This window comes from Colias eurytheme, chromosome 21, assembly GCF_061535395.1.
Source record: "Colias eurytheme isolate Ceu_HAF_F1 chromosome 21, ilColEury1 Martin Lab GWU primary, whole genome shotgun sequence".
Taxonomy (NCBI): Eukaryota; Metazoa; Arthropoda; class Insecta; order Lepidoptera; family Pieridae; genus Colias; species Colias eurytheme.
Genome location: NC_143000.1, coordinates 7,603,454 through 7,628,282, shown reverse-complemented (window position 1 = coordinate 7,628,282; position 24,829 = coordinate 7,603,454). Strand labels below are relative to the sequence as shown.

Genomic DNA, 24,829 nt, shown 5'->3' with positions numbered 1-24,829 from the left:
TTTTCGTCATGGGTGTCATTTTCATGGTTTTTCGGGTAGCTATTAACGAATATGAGGTCAAAATTATAATCCAAGATGGCGCCGACGAAAATTTTACATCTTTTCGTCATGGGTGTCATTTTCATGGTTTTTGGGGTAGCTATTAACGAATATGAGGTCAAAATTATAATCCAAGATGGCGCCGACGAAAATTTTACATCTTTTCGTCATGGGTGTCATTTTCATGGTTTTTGGGGTAGCTATTAACGAATATGAGGTCAAAATTATAATCCAAGATGGCGCCGACGAAAATTTTACATCTTTTCGTTATGGGTGTCATTTTCATGGCTTATTAACCAATTTGAGGTCAAAAATAAAATTCAAGATGGCGCCGACGAAAAATTTGACATCTTTTCATCATGGGTGTCATTTTCATGGTTTTTGGGGTAGCTATTAACGAATATGAGGTCAAAACTATAATCCAAGATGGCGCTGACGAAAATTTTACTTTTTTCGTTATGGGTGTCATTTTCATGGTTTTTGGGGTAGCTATTAACGAATATGAGGTCAAAACTAAAATCCAAGATGGTCGTCGAATTTCAAGATCGCGTCATGGTAATACTGTCGCGTTACGGAGCAAGGCGGCGATTTTGGTATCTATGAATCTCGCCAAAGAAGTTTCACTCCTGACACGTTTTCTCGGCACACACGTTCTTTTTTATTTTATTCTCTTCGTTTAAATGTTTTAGATAAACTTTATTTTAAATAAAGTTTAGCGAATATAATATTTAAAGTTAATAATATCTGTCAGAATATTATCACAGATGATGATTGCCACAGAGTTGCGTTTTATATTACATTTCTAAAATAATATGCATTTCAAATTTCAATGTTCTTTAAAATTGTTTTTTAAGACTTTCTACAAAACTGTAGTTGTTAAAGTTTTTGTTATTTTATTTAAGTTAACTTTAAAGGAGTAAGAAAAATATACCTAATTATCGACGGTTATATTGGGGATTTGGTAATACTGTCTCAAAAACCTTGGAAATGACACCCATGCCGAAACGATGTAAAAGTTTTGTCAACACCATCTTGGATTTTAGCTTAGACCACATATTGGTTAATAGATACCCCAATAACCATGAAAATGACACCCATAACGAAAATATGTAAAATTTTCGTCCGCGCCATCTTGGATTTTAGTTTTGACCTCGTATTGGTTAATAGCTACCCCAAAAACCATGAAAAGGACACCCATGACGAAATGATGTCAAATTTTCGTCGGCGCCATTTTGGATTTTAGATTTGACCTCATATTGATTAATAGCTACTCCAACTCCTTGAAAATGACACCCATGACGAAAAGATTTCAAATTTTCGTCGGCGCCATCTTGGATTTTAGTTTTGACCTCATATTGGTTAATACTTAATAGCTACCCCAAAAGCCACCCACATTTGCAAATGTGTTTGCTACTTAGGAAAAGTTCAGTTTTGACGAATTTAATTTATTTCTTTCCGACTGTTTCTCGGAATAACATACATTTACTAAGAATTGCATAAAATGCCGGGTTTAATAATATATTGCCGGTATCATAATATTATGTATGATAATAATTCTTAAAAAAGTATTTTATACATTTCTTAAAAAGCTTCGATATTGTATACAATTCATATTCAAATTGTTGTAAAATAGTCACACTTTTTTAAGTTGGTTGAATACACTAAAATACTTATAAGGATCGTACCTACTAATAAAAGTAACAAAATGAATTTTTAAAGTTCCCAGTAATCTTCTGGAATCAATTTCAATAAAAATATAAAAAAATAATACTATCAAGTATGAAGATGATCTATAAAATGGATTGCGCTCATATTGCGCTATGTTTACGTGATCTTTTGTTTCGCGAAGGACTGAAAATTATTGGATTCCGTATTTAGGCATTTGATATTCGTATTGGAGTTTAGGTATACGATAAATTTAATTTAAAATTAAAGATATATTAATTGTTAAATGAATGAGCACAACTTTATTATAATTATTTATGGGAGTTCACTGCACCAGCGCTCCTTAGGATGGACCGCCTATTTTTGTCACTTCGTTCATCGCTGTTCGAGAGTGACTTTGTGACCACCATGGACTTAGATCATTAAGTAATCGATAACACTCGCAGGTGTTTCCCCTTTTGTCGAGGTATAAGATTATTCGAATCGAAAAATCTTATGCTTTCATAAAAACTACTTGCGTAATCGATTACAAACACTCTGCGTTTTCCTAGGCTAAAACATCGAAAGGACGTCTTCGAGTGCTCCGCTAAAAATGCCGTTTTGCACTGTCAAGCCTTGCAGAAGCAATTCAAACATGTCGAATATTAAAAAAGATGGAATAACCTTTCATTTGTGTATATTTTTTTAACGTACATTTCTAATTAAATGCAATTTCTAATAATCGTCGATGTATCGTTTAGCGATATGATCAAGACAAATAATCGAGTCGTTTACTCGATCATTGATGCGGCCCCACGAGACTATCATGGAAAGAAAATATACAAATTTAATCTTTATGAACTAAAAGATAAAGTTGAATTTAAAACGCGATAATGAACCGCATTCCTTACGAGTCTATCTTTTAGCCCCTTGACCACCGAGCGGCCCGATCGGACCACGGCCCACGACACAATAGATTTTCTATTGTGTCTGTGATTCCGGGGGCTGAGGCATTAAAGAAATACAAATTTAATCTTTATGATCTAAGTTATAAAGTTGAATTTAGAACGCGATATTGAACCGCACTCCCCATGAGACAACTTGGAATGAAATACAAATTTAATCTTTATGAACTTAGGGATAGAGTTGAATTTAAAAACTCGTCGCTTAAAAGGTCATAAATTTTTACGATTTTCGTGACACAAATTATTTTTGTGAATGTGTGATTGTGTTTCAATAGTGTGAGTTACCTTCCCCGCACCAAAATCAGCAGAAAGTTTAGTTAGAACATTTGCCAGCGTACTCCATCCATTACTTAATGATCTAAGACCATGGACCACGTTGCTATGAACTGTTTTTGTCAAAGAATTACTCGAACAATTAGAGCATAAATTTCAACGTAAGATGTATAGGTGCCCGTAGCTGTATTGATGAGTCTCGTACTTAAAAACCGATAGATGCTGGTTCAAATCATTGCCGTACATCCACATTTTTTTTTCTTTTCCCGTATTTTATTGTCATATAAATAATACTGTTTACAACCTGGGAATAATTAAGAAGAAAAAAGATATAGACATTTTTTTTAACAGAAAATAAAGAATATATATAAATATAATATATATTATATACACTACTCTGATCACTATATCGAATGTTTGTAGTGGGTGTCGAAATCTTATTAAAGGTACTCTCTTCCTTAAGATGCTCCACAATCCTATATAAGTTACTCTATGATGCTCCACCACCGCGTTGCTATGAACTGTATTTATCAAAGAAATACTCGAACAATTAGAGCATAAAGGAGAATGACCACGGGTGGTATCGGTAAAATTTTAGTTGTGCCACGTATTCGTGATATTGTTAATTCCTATTTGTATTTATAATGATCATATGTATCAATATTAAGTCTTAATTATACCGGATAAATTGAAATAATAGTAAAAGTTATTCTTTTGAAACATGTATGACCACGTATGGAATCGGTAAAATACTAGTTGTGTCACGTGTTCGTGATATTGTTAATTCCTATTTGTATTTATAATGATCATATTTATCACTATTAAGTCGTAATTATAACGAATAAATAGAAATAAAAGTAAAAGTTTCTGTTTTGACACATATATATCTATCTCTCTTGCAAGCGTCCTGCGTCATATGTCATAGTTGAATGAATGTGTTCGACGCATTGTTCGACGTTATTTATTTTGAAATAATGTTTATTACGATTTACTTTTCACATTTGTCTTGTAAATTAAAATATTACCTATGTAATAAATGTAAAACTTAACGTTCATCGTTAGTATAAACTCGATAAAGTATTTTTTTGAAGCGTTGAATAAAACTATTGTTTTATTTTTATTGTCGTGAACTGCGGCTTATTTACATAAAAACTTTAATCGTTTCTAAAAGTACTAACATCAAGCTTTAAATTGAACTATATTTCATCTTGACACAATAAGTTTGATTGCGATACCAAGTGCCATAGTCACTTGGGCAATCTCCTTTCAATGTAAGACGTATAAGTGCCTGTAGCTGTGTTGACTGAGTCTCGTACATTAAAATCGATAGATGCTGGTTCAAATCATCGCTGTACATCCACATTTTTTTTTCTTTTCCCCTATTTTATGGTCATATAAATAATACTGTTTACAAATTAGAAGGGAATACTTAAGAAGAAAAGAGATATAGAAATTTTTTTTAACAGAAAATAAAGAATATATATAATATAATTATATTATATACAGTACTCTGATCACTATGTCGAATGTTTGTAGCGGGTGTCGAAATCGTATTAAAGGTACTCACTTCCTTAGATGCCCTAAAAACTAAAATAATAATTCAAAAACACCGGAGTTTTTAAAACAACGCCCTCTAGATGTAATAATTGAAAATCGATAGTTTGCTGTTTCCTTAGTTCTAAAATTGGTCACTAGGTGGCGCTTTTATAACTGCAAATTAAATAATAAGCTCAAATGAGAGCGCCATCTAGCAATAAGCTGAAATTACGGGGTACGATCTTTAGTATGACGTTCATCAGTCCTATATATTTATTAGTCCATGCTTATATTATAAATGCGAAAGTAACTCTGTCTGTCTGTTACTCAATCACGCCTTAACTACTGAACCAATTTGCATGAAATTTGATAAAGAGATATTTTGATACCCGAGAAAGGACATAGGATAGGTTTTATCCCGGAAATCCTACGGGAACGGGTTTTTCTTTGAAAACGCGGGCGAAGCCGCGGGCGGAAAGCTAGTAAACTATAAAGTATCTTTTCAAGCAAGATTCTGCTGTGCGTAGAAGAAACTTAATTTAGGTATATATGTAGGTAATAAAACCTATGCATTTGCGCCATACACACATGGGAGTTTTTAATGTAGGTACATATTAATTATTACAATGTATTTTCATTTCATGTTTATTTATTGACTCTTCAATTCAACAGTTTATTGCAATAGGTAATATTCGCCAATATCGCTGAAATGATTACTTTTTAACTTGTCAAGGTAACTTTCTACCATATGGAAATACCCAAGAAATACCATTACATGTAAACCATATTTCAATTAGAGAGATACAGAGGCTGGCCGGTTTTATAAAAATATTTTAAATACACCGTGTGCTAAATTAAGCCTGGGATATATTTAACTGACCGCAAAACAAATAGGTATTTTGTTTACATTTAACTTGACGGTGATAAAATACGCGGTTTGTTTGTTTACATTGCATTTTTTTTGTTTAAAATTTACACTAATTAGATTATTATCTACCTTTTATTCACACAAATTAAACGAATATTACTTAAATGTGAATAATATGTATAAATAAATAGGCTAACATTTAAGGTGTCGTTAGATAGGTATCACCAGTTCTTTCTTTTACATTCATTCGTGACTCGAATGTGTACCTAATGCAACTACCCCATACACCATGGGTAATAAGGAAAATCTCTCTATACGTGATCAAGATAATAATTCACTATTCATCATAATATAAAAAAAACCCCAAGACTCGTACGAAACGCACATCCATAAGATTAAAAGTCTTTCGACTTTCGACTATATTATGCCCTTGTACACATCTATTATAACGCGTCCGCGTTAAAATGTAGAAGCCCTTCTGGCTAACATTGAGAGACACCACACAAAAAAAAACATCTATTATAAGTCTCTAGAACTAAATTATCGTCGAATTAATGTCAATAATTGATTTTCAATTACAGCACTAATACATATCACAACAATTAGTAGTTTGATTACTTAGACCTATTCATTGATGTCTGACGATAACTTCATTAACTGAATGAACACAAAAGATATAATTCTATATCGGTTTGTTTAAAGATTTTTTATGTATCCATAGATAAAAAGCATAAACAGATAACATTGAGAGGTCAAATCGCCTCTCATGACGAGTTATAATTTTGTCTTCGTAAATACATACTAATTATCTTACAAAGTTGGATTATAGAGCCGTATCAACTAAGGTCTAAGATTAACATTTTCAAAACATAAGTAACCTCTTGGTTTATTTATTTATTTCTCAACTTCATAGTTTCCACAATTATTACTGTAAAAAACGAACCGCGGATTTAAAATCGAAATTTACTCATGACACCACCATGGTCAAAAATATTAACCTAATCACAATGCAATCCGACAATATCAATTTCACAACAAACCACAAAGCATAAAAAACGCGCTAATCACAATGTGGTAATAGCAAAAAGCAGAAATTCGATATTCCCTACATCGAGGAACAAATAACATGACATCCAGACGCCCTTGAGACGTGACCTTGTTGCGCCCAAGGACGGGCATTACGCAGATTGGCCGCGGCACCTTTGTTGATATTTTATCTGGTTATATGTAGCGATAGGGATAGTGTTTAGTGTTTACATATGAAACGATTGTGTGTGTTATCCTTTACTGGAAACGCATTATTATTGGTCTATTCAATTTCGTTTATTAAACACATAATAAATTATTTTTCATCTCCTATGAATATGTAAACTAACAGTCCGCCCCGGATTTTCCCGTCATACATATTATAAAGCATAATTATAACACTCAGTGATCGCATACATATCCAACAGTGAAAGAATTTTTTTTTATATTAAACTTTAGTTTTATATTATTAGTATGGATTTGATTAAGCTAAATAGTCAATAAGTTACACTAATTAAAAATGATTTCAGAACTGGACAAAATTTAAAAGGGCTGAACAAGAAACTAGAAAAAACTAGAATCCCAATAGTACAGATTAAAATTGTGGATTATAATTTCCAATAAAATGTTTGGTATGCTTATTTGTTGTTTATTTAATCCTACAATATAAACAAGAAAAACTAAACGACTCGCTAAGGCTTTTATCAATACTAATATTATAAAGCTGAAGAGTATGTTTGTTTGAACGCGCTAATCTCGGGAACTACTATTCCGATATGAAAAATTCTTTCGGTGTTCGATAGCCCATTTATCGAGGAAGGCTATAGGCTATATAATATATTATCATCACGCTAAGTACATCAGGAGCGGAGCCACGCGGGAGTCTATATATCTTATATATAAAAATGAATCGCAAAATGTGTTGGTAAGCGCATAACTCGAGAACGGCTGAACCGATTTCGATAATTCTTTTTTTATTATATTCCTTGAAGTACGAGGATGGTTTTTATGTAGAGAAAACGTAAATATGTACCACGGGCGAAGCCGGGGCGGACCGCTAGTCTTCTATTATATAAAAATGAAACCCGTTTCACGTTGTCACGGCATCACATGTAAACGGCTGAACCGATTTCGATAATACTTTTTTTATTATATTCCTTGAAGTACGAGGATGGTTTTTATGTAGAAAAAACGTAAATATGTACCACGGGCGAAGCCGGGGCGGACCGCTAGTTTGGTATAAAATTATTATACTGCACATATTTAGATGTCAATACAATAAATTAACACAAAATAGGTATATATAATGTAAAATCTTATATCATCATATTTTGAAAGTTAATGGAAACAACCTTTTCAATTGCCAATTAATAACTGCTTTATTGTCATATCTATTCTATACGAAACAAGTTGACAATAACAAATAAATTAAACAAATGAAAACACTTAAAAATATCATCTATACAACTTTCCCATTATAAAAGGTCATGAGCCAAGGACTCAGAAAAATTAAACATCTGTTTATTTGTTATGACGGCATCTGATAGTTCAATTGATTCTAATGTAAACAATTCAGTTTATTATTTGTATAAACTAGCTGTGCCTTGCGGTTTTACCCACATTGCTCCACTCCTATTAGTCTTAACGTGATGATATATGTCTGTCTCGATAGATGGACTCTCTAACCATGTAATTTTTAAAATCAGACCCATGGTTCCTGAGATTAGCGTGTTCTTGTGACACAAGTAAACTTAGTTTTATAATATTAGTACATAGATACTACTGAATGTTGTAAGTATTAATTATCTTTAGATAACATAACCCTTGTTTATTTAATACAAAGAAATAATCACCATTTCAAATTTATAGATAATAATAATTTAAGGATTTGTTATTTTTGTTTCTGTGTCCAACAGACTGCATTGCTGTAAAAGATTTTAACTTATAGACACTTTAACTCTGAAAATCTTAGTAATCCATCAGGCCCCGGAATCACAGACACAATAGAAAATCTATTGTGTCGCGGTCGGATCTGGCCTTTGGGGCTCAATGGGTTAAAGTAAGTAGGAATTTTCTAAAATTTTAAAATTTATGAATAAACAATGATATATTTTATGCTACATCATACATCTGATTGTTATAACATTTGTGACAATACAATATGATAGTTTTATATTATCATTATCACCTGTTTGATTTTTGGGGTCTACTTGGCTTCAAATTATTGTACAATAGAGAACTAATTACATCATTAAATAAGGATATATTATCTTGAAATTAGGAGGTAGGATATGGAACTGCACATGTTTTATGCTCTACCCTCACATATTATGTTTGCAACAACTTGGTTTTGGGCTATTAACTTCCGCGTTTACACGAATTATGATAAACAAAGGCAGTAAACTTGAAAACAGGTGACAACGTAGAATGACACGATTTTTATTCAAATTCCATTAACAGAGTTGAAAATATGAGTTTGTTGAGTTTTGTTTGCAGCGTATTGGGTAAATAAACTTAATAATGGTATTTATTTACGATCAAGACACGATACACGAATCTCAACTCAAGGTTGATAAAGATTTTGTACAATTGGTGCAAAGATTGTCATTACTCAATAAGGATAAAACGAATGCGCAATAACACTTACCTCCTTGTACTCCGCTGGTATCGGGAACAAGCGAGGAAATCCAAGAAACTAATTTGACTATACGTAAATTAATCACTGAGAATTACTACATTTAATTTTCTTATCACTTTTTAAAAGCAAAACCATCGGACGGAACAAGAGAAAACATCAGGGCTGCCAGTAACGTAACAATTCTGTCATGTTACGCAAAATGTCAATGAAATAATTTATTTTTAAAGCACAGTTTTAAAAAAAAAAACAGTGTAAAATACTGTAATGTAAAAAGTTAGGAATAATTTAGTCACCCTCGCTCTTGATCGTAAGTCACTCGCCTTAGAAATGAACATTTTAGAACGTAGAAATTATATTAAGGTCTGTGCTTCTTTGAAATAATTAATAAATTCGTATAGCGATATGTATAAAATATTATGAATTAAAACTTTGATAATATAATTTATAAATCTTATTTTTCATTCATGAACGAATAAAACTATGATGAAATCTGGCAACAATCATCTCAGCTGTTATTTGCTATGTAATGTGGTAATATCCGAACTCATGTCATTTGTCATGAATTTGATTGTTGTCTGAGTAATATAAATATATACGGGATTGTTGTACTGATTGTCAATAAACAATAAACATATGTTTTGTGTTTTGAATTATTTTGGGATACAGATTTTTTTTATTAATTTGTAGCAATTGGAAAATACTTAATATGACATTTATTTCTTTAAAAATAAAATATATTAATGATTAATGTATTGAACATTTTTTTTATTTACTTCGATGTGACTTCGACAGTCAACGCGGTTTATTTTTAATGCGTAATTAAGATTACGCAAGTTTTTAATTACTCAATCACGCAGCCGGCAGCATGTAGGTACATATTTAAAATTAAGTGAATTTTAAAAGTGTTGGTAGGTATGGTTAAATAACATTCCGATTCGCAAATTTTATATGAAGGGCATGGTGAATAGCGTACATTATGTTGAAGCTTTGAAGGTGTTTATTCTGTAAGTGTAGGTTTCAATAATAATAAAGAAAATAAATATTAAGAGCTCAAATTGGAAATGGAGTTTACCTGTTTAAGGATTATATAACAATTGATTGCAATTATGAAATGGAAAAATTTAAACAAAGTTGTTTTTTTATAATTGCAGATTCTAAGTTGCCATATTAAATAAAAAAGTATCAATATTTAACACAGATTTATTTGCAGAAGTTTGAGAAGAAGCCTGAGTGAAGGCTTGTTAATGTGGGAACTGGAAAGACAACTAGCTTATAGGCACATAGATAATAGAATACAACATATCTTAAAATAAGGGCTCTCGGAGCAATTAACAAGCAATTGCTCCGAGTAAGGGCCAGACTAGAAAGTACATTAAGATAATTATAGCATCCAATCATAGTTTCCTTTGTCTTCATTGTTATTATTTTTTACTGATAATATCTTAAATTTTACAATATTTTTTATGAACAAAAAAGGCATCACCTTGTTATTGTTATTGTGTTTTTTGCTGAAATAAATAATTTTTCATTTTCACCTGACCTCAATCTAATCTGCTATATTGTATGTAGTCTAGGATGGAGCATGCTTCACTAGAAGGTACCTGTTCACCAGCTCTCTACATCAGTGAAGGCAAAAATCCGTTCAGTAAGTAACAACTGAAGTTCTATGATGGTTCTATGAAGGTTCCTTTGCAGTGTTTCAGGTGTTAATTTTTAAATAATACACTCACCGGCACGGAATCTTGGCCACTGCAAATTTTTGCGTAAAATAACACTATTTCTTTTCTACTACAAAATTCAATAAAAAATTTAATCAAAACTAGTTACTTTATTGTTTTTACTAACTTTTAGTAATAATTGGAAGTTTATAAGAAGTACTACCACGTAGATATGAATTAAACAAGAATTTACGCTTTTCCTGTGAAATTTTAATGATTTCTTAAAAAATGCACAAAAATTAGAAAGAACGTTTCCATAAAAAAAAATTGAACCTTTTAATATAGGGTGTTTCCTTCTCTTGCCTTTAACACTGTTTGCATCCAGTCTGACATACTCCAGAAGACATTTTTGATGTCCACTTGAGCTATAGTGTACCAAACGGCCCCAGCTGTATTTCTAAGCTCATTTAACATTGGTGCTGGGTTGGAATCGAACTTTATGTTTCTTTTAAGCATGTCCCAGATGTGTTCTATTGGATTAAGATCCGGGCTACGAGCTGGCCACTCCAATTTTTCAATAATAACCTCTTGAAGGTACTCTTATACGCATCGTACGTCACGCGGACGTGCGTTATAGTGTATTAGTAGCAAATTTTCTTCACTGATAAACCTGTAATAGGGCTGAACATGTTCCTGGAGAATTTCCTCGATGTACCTGATCAAATTTAAGCCATTATCTACGATAACTTACTCCGTGCGAGCATCGGAACTTATACCTCCCCATACCATTTTTGAGCCTCCATGAAAAATCGCAGTTTAAGTGTGGTGATGGGTAAAAACCTCTCTTCTCGTCTCCTCTATACTGACTCTTGGCTATCAGAAGCTCGTAAAGTGCCTTAGCAGTCATCTGTGAATACCTCACGAGCGCACTGGCTGTGGGTCCAGTTTTCATGTTCTCGTGCAAAAGGAAGACGTGCTTCTCTGTGATGTCTGAGGAGTTCTGGACGGCGTGCTGGTCTGCAAACCTTCTAATTAACTTCCTTCATTAGTCTTCTCACCGATTGCTCACTCACATTTATGATCCTGGTGTTTTAGAGCCGGTGGCGTATCTCAAAAACTGTCAGAAAGCCATTTCTGAGTATCTCTTGAACAATGAACGGGTCTTCTCGAGCTGATGTGCACCTCACGCCTTCATTTCCTGGTCTGCACGTGTAGCTGCCAGTCTCCTGGTATCTTCTCCATACATAGTGCATCGCTGAACGTGGTACGTACTGTACATTAGGTACTTTACATTGCGGAAGTCATTGGTCTAACATTATGATGGCCTGAGCAGGTTGTTCAGATGTTAAAGGAATTTTTTATTGTTTGTTATGATCATTGACTACAGTACAACAATAACAATATCTTAAAACGGCATAAACGATATCGAAAAAAGTTTAAAACGAACAATTCGTAACTTCGGCTTAACCGCACAAAACACAAATTTCGAGTAACTCTTAAAAAGTGGTAAAATATTATTCTCAAACTTAATGATTTCTTACCATAAAATTTAACAAATAATATGTTAACATATCTGCATACAAAAAAATCGTGAAAAACACTTCAAGCTTTTTTTATCGGCAAATTTGTAAGTGGCCAAGATTCCGTGCCGGTGAGTGTAGTATTGCTTTTTTATAGAAAATTAATAATTAATTGCTTTGCTTTTAAAACTACATAAAAATATTCTAATTAATAAAGTGTAATTTGATTTGTCATTGAAAATGTGTGAATATTTATTTATTTTCGATGAAGGTGTTTGTTAGGAATGTGTTTAAATTAATTTGGTGAAGTGTAAAGGATACATATTTCAATATTTTAAGAGGTACTTTGAATTGGACGTTAATAGCAAGATAAGAAATAGCAGCAACCAATGCCTGAAACAAGATGAAATTTTAATGAATGAATAAACAATAATTTTAGAACCTTTTTAGAACATTTTAATTGAGAACTATTGTATAACAAGCTTTGCAGTTTTTTAAACTAGGTGGCGTTGTGTGAAAGAAACATACTAATTATACCTGCTATGAAAATATCTTAAACATACAAATTTTGCTATGTTAGCAATTAGCATTGGTTATATATTTGTCTAATGTATATTCGAAGAGATTAATCTTATTTTCCGATTTGTTTGCCTTTAAATTAACTTAAAAAAAATGTTGTGTGGTTTTATGAAACCGCGGTAAAAGTGAAACTTAGGCACAAAATTATCGTATTTGTACGATAATAATTATCGTACGGTTGGGCCGTCACGCGACATGCGCTACACAGACCAAAAAGTTTGAGACGATGTAATAAAAGTTTCACTTGTGGTTTCACTTTAAAAATAATTTAAACCTTATTTTAAATTTTAAACTTTACACTAGAGGGCGCTATAATACATATTCATATTGCGTTTTTCGTTGATATCAATATGAGTTAGAAAAGCTACCTTTACTTGAAAACGTCATATCCACAGCGGATAACACAGAGCAAGTAATATAGGTGGATAACCAATGGATAACTCGTAGAGCATTTCAAGTGGCGCTGGAATGGAGTCGGTTACGTAGTCCGTTGTGGCCCCACTTGCAATTTTATTGTTTGCATCTGGATATTCATAAAAATACCTTGCCATTTTATACTAAATGTATATTATGGTGTATATAATTTTTACAGAGTCTTCACGCATTCAAGATAACTGAAAACAAAAGTACAAATTAAAAGATTAGAGGAAATAGACGAGATACAGTCATGATATGGTCATGACTCTCACGCTAAGACCAACAGGAGCGGGGCCACGTGGGTGAAGCCGCGAAGCGCAGCTATATAGTAAGATTATAATAAGTATTAAAAAGTGAAATTAAAATATTGCTTTGGGGGTTGAAAGCTTTTCGAATTAAAAAAAAATAATAAGAAATCTAGTAAGACGCAGGAACGTCGGCAATAATTTTGCAAAAGAGTTTTGTGTCAGTAGATGGCTAGAGGTACCAACAGGAGTGGTCGAGCCACGGGGCTGAAACGGCGCGGAGCAGCTAGTCAGATATATGTATATATATGTAGTTTAAGAGATATATGTATTATCAAAATAAAAAAAGTAATATTGCGTCTTCTAAAATGTACTTAGAACTTCAATGGACTAAGAAATTAAAAACGAAATTAGAAGCTTTCAAACATTTATTCAAGGTTATGCTTGTTAAAGAAGGTTAAAGAAAGATAGGTATTTAAATATATAGACAATATCAACTTTATCACAATGTGACAATATGTAGTAACAGATCTTCTCTTTTCCAGGAATTACAGTTATGAGAAAGCTAGATCTTCCCTGAGTCAACTTTGAACTGAAGAACAATAACGAGATAGGAAATTGTAGCACCCAGGGTCTGAAACAATTATAAAACTTGATAAGATAATTTGTTGTATAGCTTTATATATGAGATTTTTTTACGGAAAAGACAAAATTCTTAAAGAGGGATCAAAAGACGGCGTAGTGTACCTGACACATAAATCCGAAAGCGTAGAATAAATTCGATTGCTCTGGCGGGATCACGGGTGGCCGAGGGATCAAGTGTGGCCTCGGTATGGCGAAAGACGCGGGTTCGAATCCCGCCTAGTGATCGATTTTTTTCTATTTCTTAAAAAAAATATCTTTTGTTCATAAGATTTAAAATATAGTTCTTGATTGAAGATTTATAATTAAAATCAGAATAGAATGGAAACCTTGGCCAGTAGAGATCGATCTATTGTAATTATTCCAAGCGGAGAAAACGTCATATCCATTGTGGATAACTCGTCGTAGAGCATTTCAAGTGGCGATGGAATGGAGTCGGTTACGTAGTCCGTTGTGGCGATGCGACTCGCTTGCAACTTTAAGGCTTGTATCTGGATATCAACATGAAATTATTAACTAACCATGTATAATATGTATCATTATATTGTTTAGTAATAAGTGGCAACTGAGAATATGTAAGTAGGTAGGTTGTATCGTCACCCAGGCTAGGTTTAATCTTAATACTATTATAAAGGCGAAAGTTTGTAAGGATGTATGGATGTATGGATGTTTGTTACTCTTTCACGTAAAAACTACTGAACCGATTACAATGAAATTTAGCACACATATAGAGGGTAACTTGGATTTATACATAGGATAGGTTTTATCCCGGAAATCCCACGGGAACGGGAACTATGCGGGTTTTCCTTTGAAAACGCGGGCGAAGCCGCGGGCGGAAATCTAGTTTTAAAATAAAAAAGGTTAGTTTTCGGGGGTCAATTATTGTTTCGATAATCGAGATCTTTTATAACATTATTAAAGTCCTAAAATTTGAAGCCAGAAGAAATAACATGCTTATTTTGTTCAATTTATGATATATAGGGGTATATACTAAGAGCAATATTAAAACGGAATAAGATGATCCTCACCTCGATCTTTATTCCATGGAAAGGCTCAGTAAATATTACCAGGACAAAATTATGGTGCAACAAGAATAAAAAACGAAACGCGAAAATCACGGTTAGACCTTCGGGACCAACTGTAAAATGAATGAAAATTATCTACTATTACTAGGGCCGTACTCGTAGGGCCATGGAAGGAAAATTTATATTTTATTGATTAGGTCGCCGTATTACGTAAGCTATAGGTACACGCCAAGGCTATAAATATATCTGCGCAGGTTAAGCGAACATGGGCTAAATATAAAAATAAACTGATCTATTACCACACATGTTACAGTTTACCTGTTCTGTACAGGTGGACCTGTGTGGTATACCATAGCCATTATATTTGAAAGCAACACTTAACTTACACCTTAAAAGATCGAACGCAGTTTCTATTAACCGGGTAATAATGTTGATGTAAATAAAAAAGACAGTATATTGGTTGCTTTGATTCATCTTGCCAAATATTTTTTTTAAAAAATCAATTTTTTCTTCAATCTTTCGTAACCTTATATTTGCTGATTCCGTAAATGCGACCGATGATGGGATGTATTCTAAAATGAAAACCGATTTAGTATTTTATTAAGCTCATAGAGATTTACGTAAACAAAATGAAAAATTTCCTACCAAATTCCAATAGGTCTGCCAGATCCTGTAGTTCTTCTCGAACGATACGTATTTTAGATAACATTTCTTCATACAACGCAAATACATATGCTTGCACCGCACATACTACTGTGAATTTTAGGCGACTACAGAAAAAGCCGAACCAGCCTATTTCTATAAAAAAACTATTTTAATACTTTGATCTCCGAATGAAGAATATTAAAATTCTTAATGATGTTTGCCCTAAGAAGGTTTGGTAAAATTTTTTAGACAGTTTACGTCTTATAAATAAGATCAATATGTTTCTTCTGACCTATTTTATCGACAAAACCCGTATATACCAAATGAGGTCCATCTAATAAAATTCTCGAAATAATCATAAATAGGATAAGCCTTTTGTTTTTATTATTCACTTCTTTTCGTCTGTGTGCGGGGAACACCTGCAACACAACCAATTGCTATGAATATACACCGTTGGTTTACTAATCTTTAAAGATCTTATAATTTTGCATACACAGAGCACGTAAAAATACGACACAAACAAACGACGCCATAATTTTGGCGTGGTAGGTACACATATACCGATGGTAGGCCGTATGACTGTGCAGTGTACAAGTCTTGTGATATTCACCTCTCTCAATCATTCACCAACATTACCTGTTCCATATAAAAGACCTGTTCTATAACATTGTTCATTCTTGATATACTGAAAAATGCTCCAAGCCCAGTGATAATTGTCCCCAGTGACACATCTAAAATTTTTAAAAGCCACAGTAAGGGCAAATTTTTTATTGTTTCGACATATTCGTTTTTGGAATCTGTCTCCAACGATGAGATGTAAACGTGGAAGACATCTAAAAAAAATCACATCAGCAAGTAGTTGTTATAGTTAATATTAATTTAATACCTATTTCAGGTATACAACTGTGTTTATTATTTGGCAGGATATAATATGTCGAGTTGTTAAAATAACTAGATATAGCAATAAGATAATCAGTGGGGGTTAATCAATATAGAATAAGAAGAGATGAATTGTTTTGAGTTTGGAAAAGCTGTCCTAAAATTTAATTGAATCTGTTAGTCCAATCTTAACTCTAACGACACATACTCAGGAAAATAGCGCAGAAGTATCCCGCGTACGCATAACGTTTGCAGACTCGAATGCGGTACCCGGCGCGCTCTCGTGTGATGGTGAGCGGCGCTAGTGAGAGCACTCGCATGATGCGCAGCACTAGCGCCAGCGGCTCGCCCACTGTGCAGCTTTGGGGACGCATGATCTGCAATATTGGTACGGGAGCTAGCAACGTTTTAAAAAAAGTCATTTTAGTATAGTTGGGTTTTTGATATACTTTTTCTCTTGCTATTTCGGTAAGAGTCCGGGCTGTCAGGGTGGCGGTAGTGGTTGCGTTTATTAGTGCGCACAGGAATATATACTTAACTTTAAAATCATTTATTTCGATGCCATTTTAATTATTTTGAAATAAAAAATTGCATATGGCACCTATTGAACAACGAAAAAAACGTCTTGCAATAAAAAAATTATGGCAAAAAATTAAAAATGACTTTAAATTAAGAATATTTTCCTGTGCAGATAAGATGCGCACTAATAAACGCAACCACTGTGGCCAGCCAGACAGCCCAGACTCTAACCGAAATAGGAAGAGAAACAGTATATCAAAGAACCAAGTAAGTATTCTAAAATTCTCTCTTGTCAACGTTGCTACCTCCTATACGATATGAGCCTAATATGTATCAATGGTGTCAGACTAACTAATTGCACTGTAGGTATTAGCAATCTTTGTATTTCAAGTGACTTAAGAATAAAAGGGTGGTTTTGGTTCAACTAGCAATAGAGAGGCATTTTTATTATGTTTTATATTACATAGTATAATATAAAAGTATACTCGCGCCTTTTCTGGTTTACCCACACTGAATCAAGATAATGTGGTTACGATATATAACCAGTAATGCTTTTAAAAATAATCCAATATCTATTCTAAATCTCATATTTAACCTATATAAATAGTAATTACTTTCATATCTCCATCAAACGTATTCATATCTACAGAATATTCCTATACTTTACGTTACATTGACGTCAATAATATAGGTAATTTGGTATCATTTTGTTATAAATATGTGATACGGTTTGTATGAATTCATTATTTCCAATTATGTATTTCTCAAAATTAATAATAACGTACAAGTGTTACTACGCTTTTAGAAATAACTTTTAATATATTATACGGTTAACGATAGGTTTGAAAATGTTATGCAGAGATATAGAATAAAAATTGTTTTTAAAAACAAAAAACTATTCTTTGTTAGTTATAATATATCTATTTTAAATAAAAAAAATATAAAAAATAATAATATTTATTTGCTTAAATATGGTACAGAGAGATGTCAAAAAATATGATATTTGAATATAGGAAACAATATTTTATAGTAGAGCCATTTTAATAGGCAACATTGACAGTTCAACAAAATTCAACAACGTAACCTAGTAACGACGACATAGAATAACATTATATTTCGTTTTGTTAGAACTACACATTTGTTTAACTTTTAAAGTGAAACTTTTATTACATCGTCTCAAACTTTTTGGTCTGTGTAGCGCATGTCGCGTGTATCGCGGCTGCCGAGTAGGTATACCTACTCGGCAGCCGACCGTCACGCGACATGCGCTACACAAAGCAGTGTTCGGAACCGTTCGAACAGTTTCACTTTTACCGTGGTTTCATAAAACCACACAACATTTTTTTCAATTATGTACGAATACATATTTATAATAATAATGACCAATACAAGTAATTTTAAGATTTGATTTTACTGATAAACCATTCTCAACATAACAAACAATTTCTGATTTAAAGAACTGACGTCGTTAAAATTTTGTGTAAATAAACCTTTTTATTGTTAAATACCAGAGACGTTACTCTAAAAATCTAAATCTGACATAGAATCGAATGCATGGTTTACTTGTGAATAAAAATCACCATAACTTAATAAATGCATTGTGTTTTTTTAATAATGTATTATACTTGGCTTATTTTGCTCCCTAAATTTACGAAAGAAAGTATATTATGTACTGGGACAGGGATTTGCCTGATGAAGCCTTAACATTGACATGTGTTTCAAGTTCGATTGACAAATGTTTCAAGTCCGTATCGATTAATTTACTTTAGTCGATGTGTTTAAGCAGGTTACCTCTCTTCGAAGATAAAATTGATAGACGTCAAATGTTGCCTATTAAATTGGCTCAACCATAATGGATAATTAATTATATTATGACATATAAAGAAGTAGATAATATTAAAAATAATTTGGAAAATCCAAAAGTGCACGCCTCATAATTTTTTTTTAATAAATATTTATTAATTATTATTTTTGTTTATTTAATAACAATTAAACCACATCGAATCAGACCCTGAAAAATGAAAGGGTTCTATTCCTGAGCATACTCAAGCGTAAGAGAAAAAAAAGACTCGATTAGTAAAGTATTTCGGTCGCTATCGTGTTAACAAGAAAAAGGATCCGCACATACAGACACACGGACGTCCAAGACAGAACTTTTTTAAACTGTTTTTTAACTAGTTTAAATAACAAAAATGACATCAAAAATATCATGAACGTTAAAAATAGTGTTTTTTCTTAATATGTGTGTGTATGTATTATCTTACAAGTGCAATGTATGATACATAAAGACATTTTAAGTTTGAAAAATCAGATGTTTTTCGCGAAGTGACAGTAGTACCCACCTCAACGCTTCGCTTATGAGGCGTGCAATAGGCGGGTCCACACAGAGCTAAAAGCCTCGGGAAGCATTTTCCGCGCGAGGCAGCTCGGTCTGTTTGGACGTTATTTGGCCGATGAAAATTGCGCGTGGTTTCCTAGACCAAATCAATTACTCTGGACCCGGTTATAAGTTACCGACTAAATCATACGTAGTTGCAATGTAACAGTAATTAGTTATGTTAGTGTTCAACATACTATCTGTTGATATTGTTTTAAAGAAATTCCTGCTGCAATTACGATATATACCCCCGATATTAATTCCTTACTGTTTGCTTTGAAAAAAAACTAAGTGAGGTGATATTTTATAGGTATGATTCGATGTTTCAACGAGTCGACAAGTTACGATTTATATATATTTACACGCTACAGTCAGTTCCCTGAAAAATAAAACAATTAATCACATCTGATATTATAATAAAAAAATACAGCCAATCATGCGTCCCCAAAGCTGCACAGTGGGCGGGCCGCTGGCGCTAGTGCTGCGCATAATGCGAGTGCTCTCACTAGCGCCGCTCACCATCACACGGGAGCGCGCCGGATACCGCATTCGGGTCTGCAAATGTTATGCGTACGTGGGATACTTCTGCGTTATATTGTTGAGTAAGTGTCTTTAAAATAACTCATTATAATCGTTAAACAAGGATCACTTTTTAGAGCTCTTCATTTGTTTTATCAATCTTTTGCGAATCATTTCTTTGTGTAATTAAAATTATCTTCATTTAAAGCATTTTCTCTTCATTTAAAGATTTTTTTTTTCAGATTTTTTTCGGGCCCTCTTTATATGGCTTGATATAAATTCAAACAAAAACTATTATAATGTAATTTTTAGATATGCCCCTTTGTTCTTTTACTTGGACCTTTCAATTACGTCACTTGTGACGATTATCACTTTGAACGGATCATTGTTTAGTGTATCAAGAATGAACAATGTAATTTTGCAAGTTTTTTGTATGGAAAAGGTATTTTTTTAGTGTAATTTCACTTTCGTTTCTGTTTAAAATAACAATTGTGATGTATCAAAATGAAAATAACATATTAATAAATAAATCACATTTTTAATATTTTACAGACTATTCCTGCGAATAAAACAAAAGGTTCAGACACAAAAAACAAAAATATAATCATATTTATGATTATTTCTAGAGTTATTCAAGATATACTAAATTTTATACGTTACATTTACATCTTGGGATATTCTGGTAAGTCATCTTAGTTATCTAACTAGTCTTGTTGTGAGCTAATGAAAAAACATCGAGTTCAAAACTCCTACGAACATTGTGAAATTACTTCCCTAAATTTTGCGACAAATGTTTATAGCAGAGCTCCCAACAATTCAATTTTGGCCAGTTTTATTGAAGTGAAAACTTCTTTAGCGGCGTTGGGTATAAAATCTTAACCTCGCGTCAGGACACGTGACCTGATCGAAAAAGCGTAAGACGGATGGATATCAAACATGCTCAACGTTAATAATAAAGTTTTCACTTCTGCCGGCACTCCCGGAGTGACACCCCTCTCTTTTTTTATTTTGATTATTTAAAATTTTACATTAGTTTAGTATTATTTTATATAATACCTGCTCATTGTGTAGCTAGCACACTTCTATATGGCTGGCGTCCACTAGGCGGATCGGGCCGGGCCGCATCGCAACGCAAAAATACGCCGGCCTATGTCTTGTATGAAACATCGTCCATTAGCGACGGATCGGGCCGGGGCGGGCCGCAACGCATTGGCGGATATCGCTTCGCAGGCGGATTTCTGCCGGCGGTGCGCTGCGGCCCGGCCCGCCCCGACCCGTCTAGTGGACGCAGGCAGGTGGATGTAAGCGGCGAGCGTCTGTTAGATAAAATCCGCCTAGGCGGTCCGCCGCGCCCCGTACAGGTGGACGCAGGAGCAAACAGCGCGTCCATTAGAGACGGCCCGTTGCGATGCGGCCCGGCCCGATCCGCCTCTAATGGACGCCTAGCATAATATAAAAATGAATCCCAAAATGTGTTGGTAAGCGCATAACATGAGAACGGCTGAACCGATTTCGATAATTCTTTTTTTTTATTATATTCCTTGAAGTACGAGGATGGTTCTTATGTAGAGAAAACGTAAATATGTACCACGGGCGAAGCCGGGGCGGACCGCTAGTTTAGTATAAAATGAATTACGTAGTTAGTTATGTAATGTACATACACGCTACAGTCAGTCAGTCAGTACAGGTTTTGTCAAAATAAATGAAAGATGATTCACTGCATTCACAGGCACAGCCTTATACAACGTTATTATACGACAAATGAACTATATACTAGTGTGTTCAGTGCAGGCGTATGTATTCATTGTATACGAGGAAATTATGTCCAAAATACGTATCGTTCGAGAAGAGCTACAGGACACGGCTGACTTGCTCGAATTCGGTATGGAACTTCTTTACATTATGACATCAAGCAATTTTAAATTTGTCTGAACTAAGGAAAGTACAATTTAACTGATTAAAGAAAAACAATATTTCAACTTATCAGGTACTTAGCTACACTCCGCGGTTTCACCCGCGTGGCGCCGCTCCTCTTGGTCTTAGCGTGATGATATATAATTATACATATATACATGTATAGCCTAATGGATGGACTGGGCTATCTAACACCGAAAGAATTTTTCAAATCGGCCCAGTAGTTCCTGAGTTTAGTGCGTTCAAACAAACAAACAAACTCTTCAGCTTTATAATATTAGTATAGATTATATTATCTGTGCTATGAGTTTCCAGGGGTATGGGGTACGATGATGTTTTTAATAATTATGTATTAATTTCAGTGTGGAAAAATGAACTATATAGATCGTCTAGCGCCATCGCCCATCTCCAAAACTGGCAGGTCCATTAATGACAATAAAAATTTTAATACTACAATATGTTCCTATTTTAGAATATATCTCATCACCGGCGTTTACTCATTCAGCCAATACGAGGCTACAAGATGTTGGACAAAATTTGATTTTTTTACGAGAAATGTTTACGAAGATGAACCAATGCAACGAGTATACAGTTTTCTTTATATACATATGCCTTATAGCTCGCATCATAGAAATTGCATTCGTATTTTTTTGGCGTAAGTGTTTTCTTTTCAACCGACTTCAAAAATATGAGGAAAACACTGTATATTTTTGGGTTTGTTACCTCAGAACTTTAGTTGTACCATTTTAAATTTTATTTAGTCAGTTAGTTAAGGTGTTCGTTTTTTGTTAAAATGTAAAAGATACATGAATTCTCATCTTGCTAAAATGTTGTCCAATTTAGTTAATGAGCCCTCTTTACAATAGGTAGCGCTGGGCAAGTACCTAGGGGCAATCATGATGGTGTAGATGTAGAGGGCCTAAATGTTTATGATCGACCGTCATTTTCTGTTGTGGCGGCAAACATCGACGATCATTTGTTGGGCCAACACAGCCAACACTACTCATTGTGAAGAGGGTCCATAAAGTATAATTTGACTAAGAACAATTTACAATTCCTAATTTTTTCTTAACTTTTCAGTTGCCAGTGAATATTTTACTGTGACTATTTTGTACGTCATAAGTTTGATGTACTATACTGCTGTACTTGTACTAATTATAGAACCTTTCCGAGGTATAGATCTTGAGGTGAGTGTAACAGCAAGCAAATGTAAAGCAAATTCATGCACCAATACCGCTAAAAAACATTACACACAGTATAGGTTTAAGCACGTCCTTATAGTTAACTAACTAGTTTAATAAACATCAATGTATCAAAAACAAAACATCATGACTCCCCTGGACATGTATCCAGAATTTCAGAGTACCGTGGCGATAGCTAGCTACCATAAGTCATGCTATTTGCCTATTTATAGGTATCTAAATAAATGAAAGGCAAATTACTCTTATCTATAATTCATACAAGCGCATACAAGAACATAATGATCGTTTTAGAATAATTGTATGTTGAATCCCAGATGCAAGCCATGAAGTTACAAGTGGGTCGCATCGCCACAACGGACTACGTAACCGACTCCATTCCAGCGCCACTTGAAATGCTCTACGACGAGTTATCCAGTATGGAGATGGCGTTTTCTCCGCTCGGCGTCTTCACTTTGAATCGGTTTTTATTGGCTAAGGTAATTTACTACAGTCCATGAGGCATAAGCTGTGCGTTTGTGTGAGAGAACAATTGGTCCCGAGAAATGTGTGTATATTTTTAATACATATATCAATAAGAATATAATATTTTTTAAATTGTTTCAGACCCTTGGCGCTGTCCTTGCTAATCTCATTATTGTTGTTCAATTTGCGTCCACAAAGTGAACTAATGGACAAATTCAATAGACGAAATTAAAATATATTTCGTTCTGGCTGCATGTATATTTTTTTCTTGCTAATAAATTTTCTGATGAATTTGAAATTTCAAGCTTGGAAAAATGAATAAACGAATGCAAGAAATAAATGGAAAAATTAATAAACATGCGATCATTGTTTCCACGTTTAATAGAGATCAATAAGATGTGGCTTTTGATGTTATAGAAATATTTTGTGCCATTGATTAAAAATGTTTCCTATCTCAACAGACAACAAGTAAATTAATGGACGGAACGAAGACGGTAAGAAAGGCGCCATATAAACGTTCTGATCATTTTTATGAAATGATTACCTATTGTACCTTTTACAAGTTTTATTTTATTTTGTCAAGTAATTTTATAAAAAAAAAATAAACGTTTGAACCCTTCTTCTATTGTTTTAATTTATGAACATAAAAATATTGCAAAATTATAGCGAAATGAGAGTAATTTATTGCTTACCTAAAATTTGTAAAGTAAACTGTTAAATTCGACGCTACGTATTCATATCCATAAACAAATGATTTCCAAACAATCCAAGAACATTATAGTGTGTCCTATGATTTGTTTCAAACCAACTTATAGGACATACTATATATAGTATAATATAATAGTTCACGGAAAATAAATTCTTTTTCACATGTAATGTGGACAAGTGACATTTTTATACGTACATTAAGGAGCTGGAAAAGAAAATCATATTTTCGTCAATACATTCACATTTTTGAAGTGAAAACTTCTTTAGCGGCGTTGGGTATAAAATCTTAAACTCGCGTCAGGACACGTGACCTGATCGAAAAAGCGTAAGACGGATGGATATCAAACATGCTCAACGTTAATAATAAAGTTTTCACTTCTGCCGGCACTCCCGGAGTGCAACCCGTCTTTTTTTTCTGATGCAGAATATACAATATACATAAACATAATTGACTTTACGTTAAGTTATATAAAATAAGAAATTGATTTATTACGTAGTAGTCGCGGCACGTAAGTCTATCGGTGAAATG

At 33.5% G+C, this 24,829-nt stretch overlaps 2 protein-coding genes and 1 long non-coding RNA gene across 3 annotated transcripts; 2 read left to right on the top strand and 1 right to left on the bottom strand.

The window, feature by feature from the left end:
* Window positions 1-13,827: 13,827 nt before the first annotated feature.
* On the bottom strand, window positions 13,828-16,919 carry LOC149899290 (uncharacterized). Its single transcript, XM_090114126.1, has 8 exons — window positions 16,808-16,919; window positions 16,357-16,553; window positions 16,013-16,139; window positions 15,721-15,873; window positions 15,462-15,647; window positions 15,079-15,188; window positions 14,380-14,541; window positions 13,828-14,042 (listed from the first exon to the last, which is right to left on the bottom strand). The coding sequence occupies exons 1-8, from the start codon at window positions 16,917-16,919 to the stop codon at window positions 13,974-13,976; spliced, it is 1,116 nt and encodes a 371-aa protein (XP_089970252.1). The 3' UTR covers window positions 13,828-13,973.
* A 3,012-nt stretch (window positions 16,920-19,931) lies between these two features.
* On the top strand, window positions 19,932-22,940 carry LOC149899289 (uncharacterized). The gene is made up of 6 exons (XM_090114639.1): window positions 19,932-20,097; window positions 20,257-20,456; window positions 20,567-20,696; window positions 21,744-21,896; window positions 22,401-22,583; window positions 22,795-22,940. The coding sequence occupies exons 1-6, from the start codon at window positions 19,932-19,934 to the stop codon at window positions 22,938-22,940; spliced, it is 978 nt and encodes a 325-aa protein (XP_089970765.1).
* LOC149899288 (uncharacterized) lies at window positions 22,722-24,211 on the top strand. The gene is made up of 3 exons (XR_016457996.1): window positions 22,722-23,115; window positions 23,445-23,606; window positions 23,734-24,211. It is a non-coding gene; the product is annotated as an uncharacterized LOC149899288 (long non-coding RNA).
* Window positions 24,212-24,829: the final 618 nt, after the last annotated feature.

Coding starts and splice junctions, on each gene's coding strand:
- LOC149899289 (XM_090114639.1), top strand. CDS start 19,932: ATGCGTCCCCAAAGCTGCACAGTGGGCGGGCCGCTGGCGCTAGTGCTG. Junction 20,457..20,566: donor AAGTTTTTTGTATGGAAAAG/GTATTTTTTTAG, acceptor AATATTTTACAG/ACTATTCCTGCGAATAAAAC. Junction 20,697..21,743: donor TTACATCTTGGGATATTCTG/GTAAGTCATCTT, acceptor CTGCATTCACAG/GCACAGCCTTATACAACGTT.
- LOC149899290 (XM_090114126.1), bottom strand. CDS start 16,919: ATGCGAGTGCTCTCACTAGCGCCGCTCACCATCACACGAGAGCGCGCC. Junction 16,140..16,356: donor AGGTCTTTTATATGGAACAG/GTAATGTTGGTG, acceptor GTTGTGTTGCAG/GTGTTCCCCGCACACAGACG. Junction 14,542..15,078: donor TCCATGGAATAAAGATCGAG/GTGAGGATCATC, acceptor GTTGATATCCAG/ATACAAGCCTTAAAGTTGCA.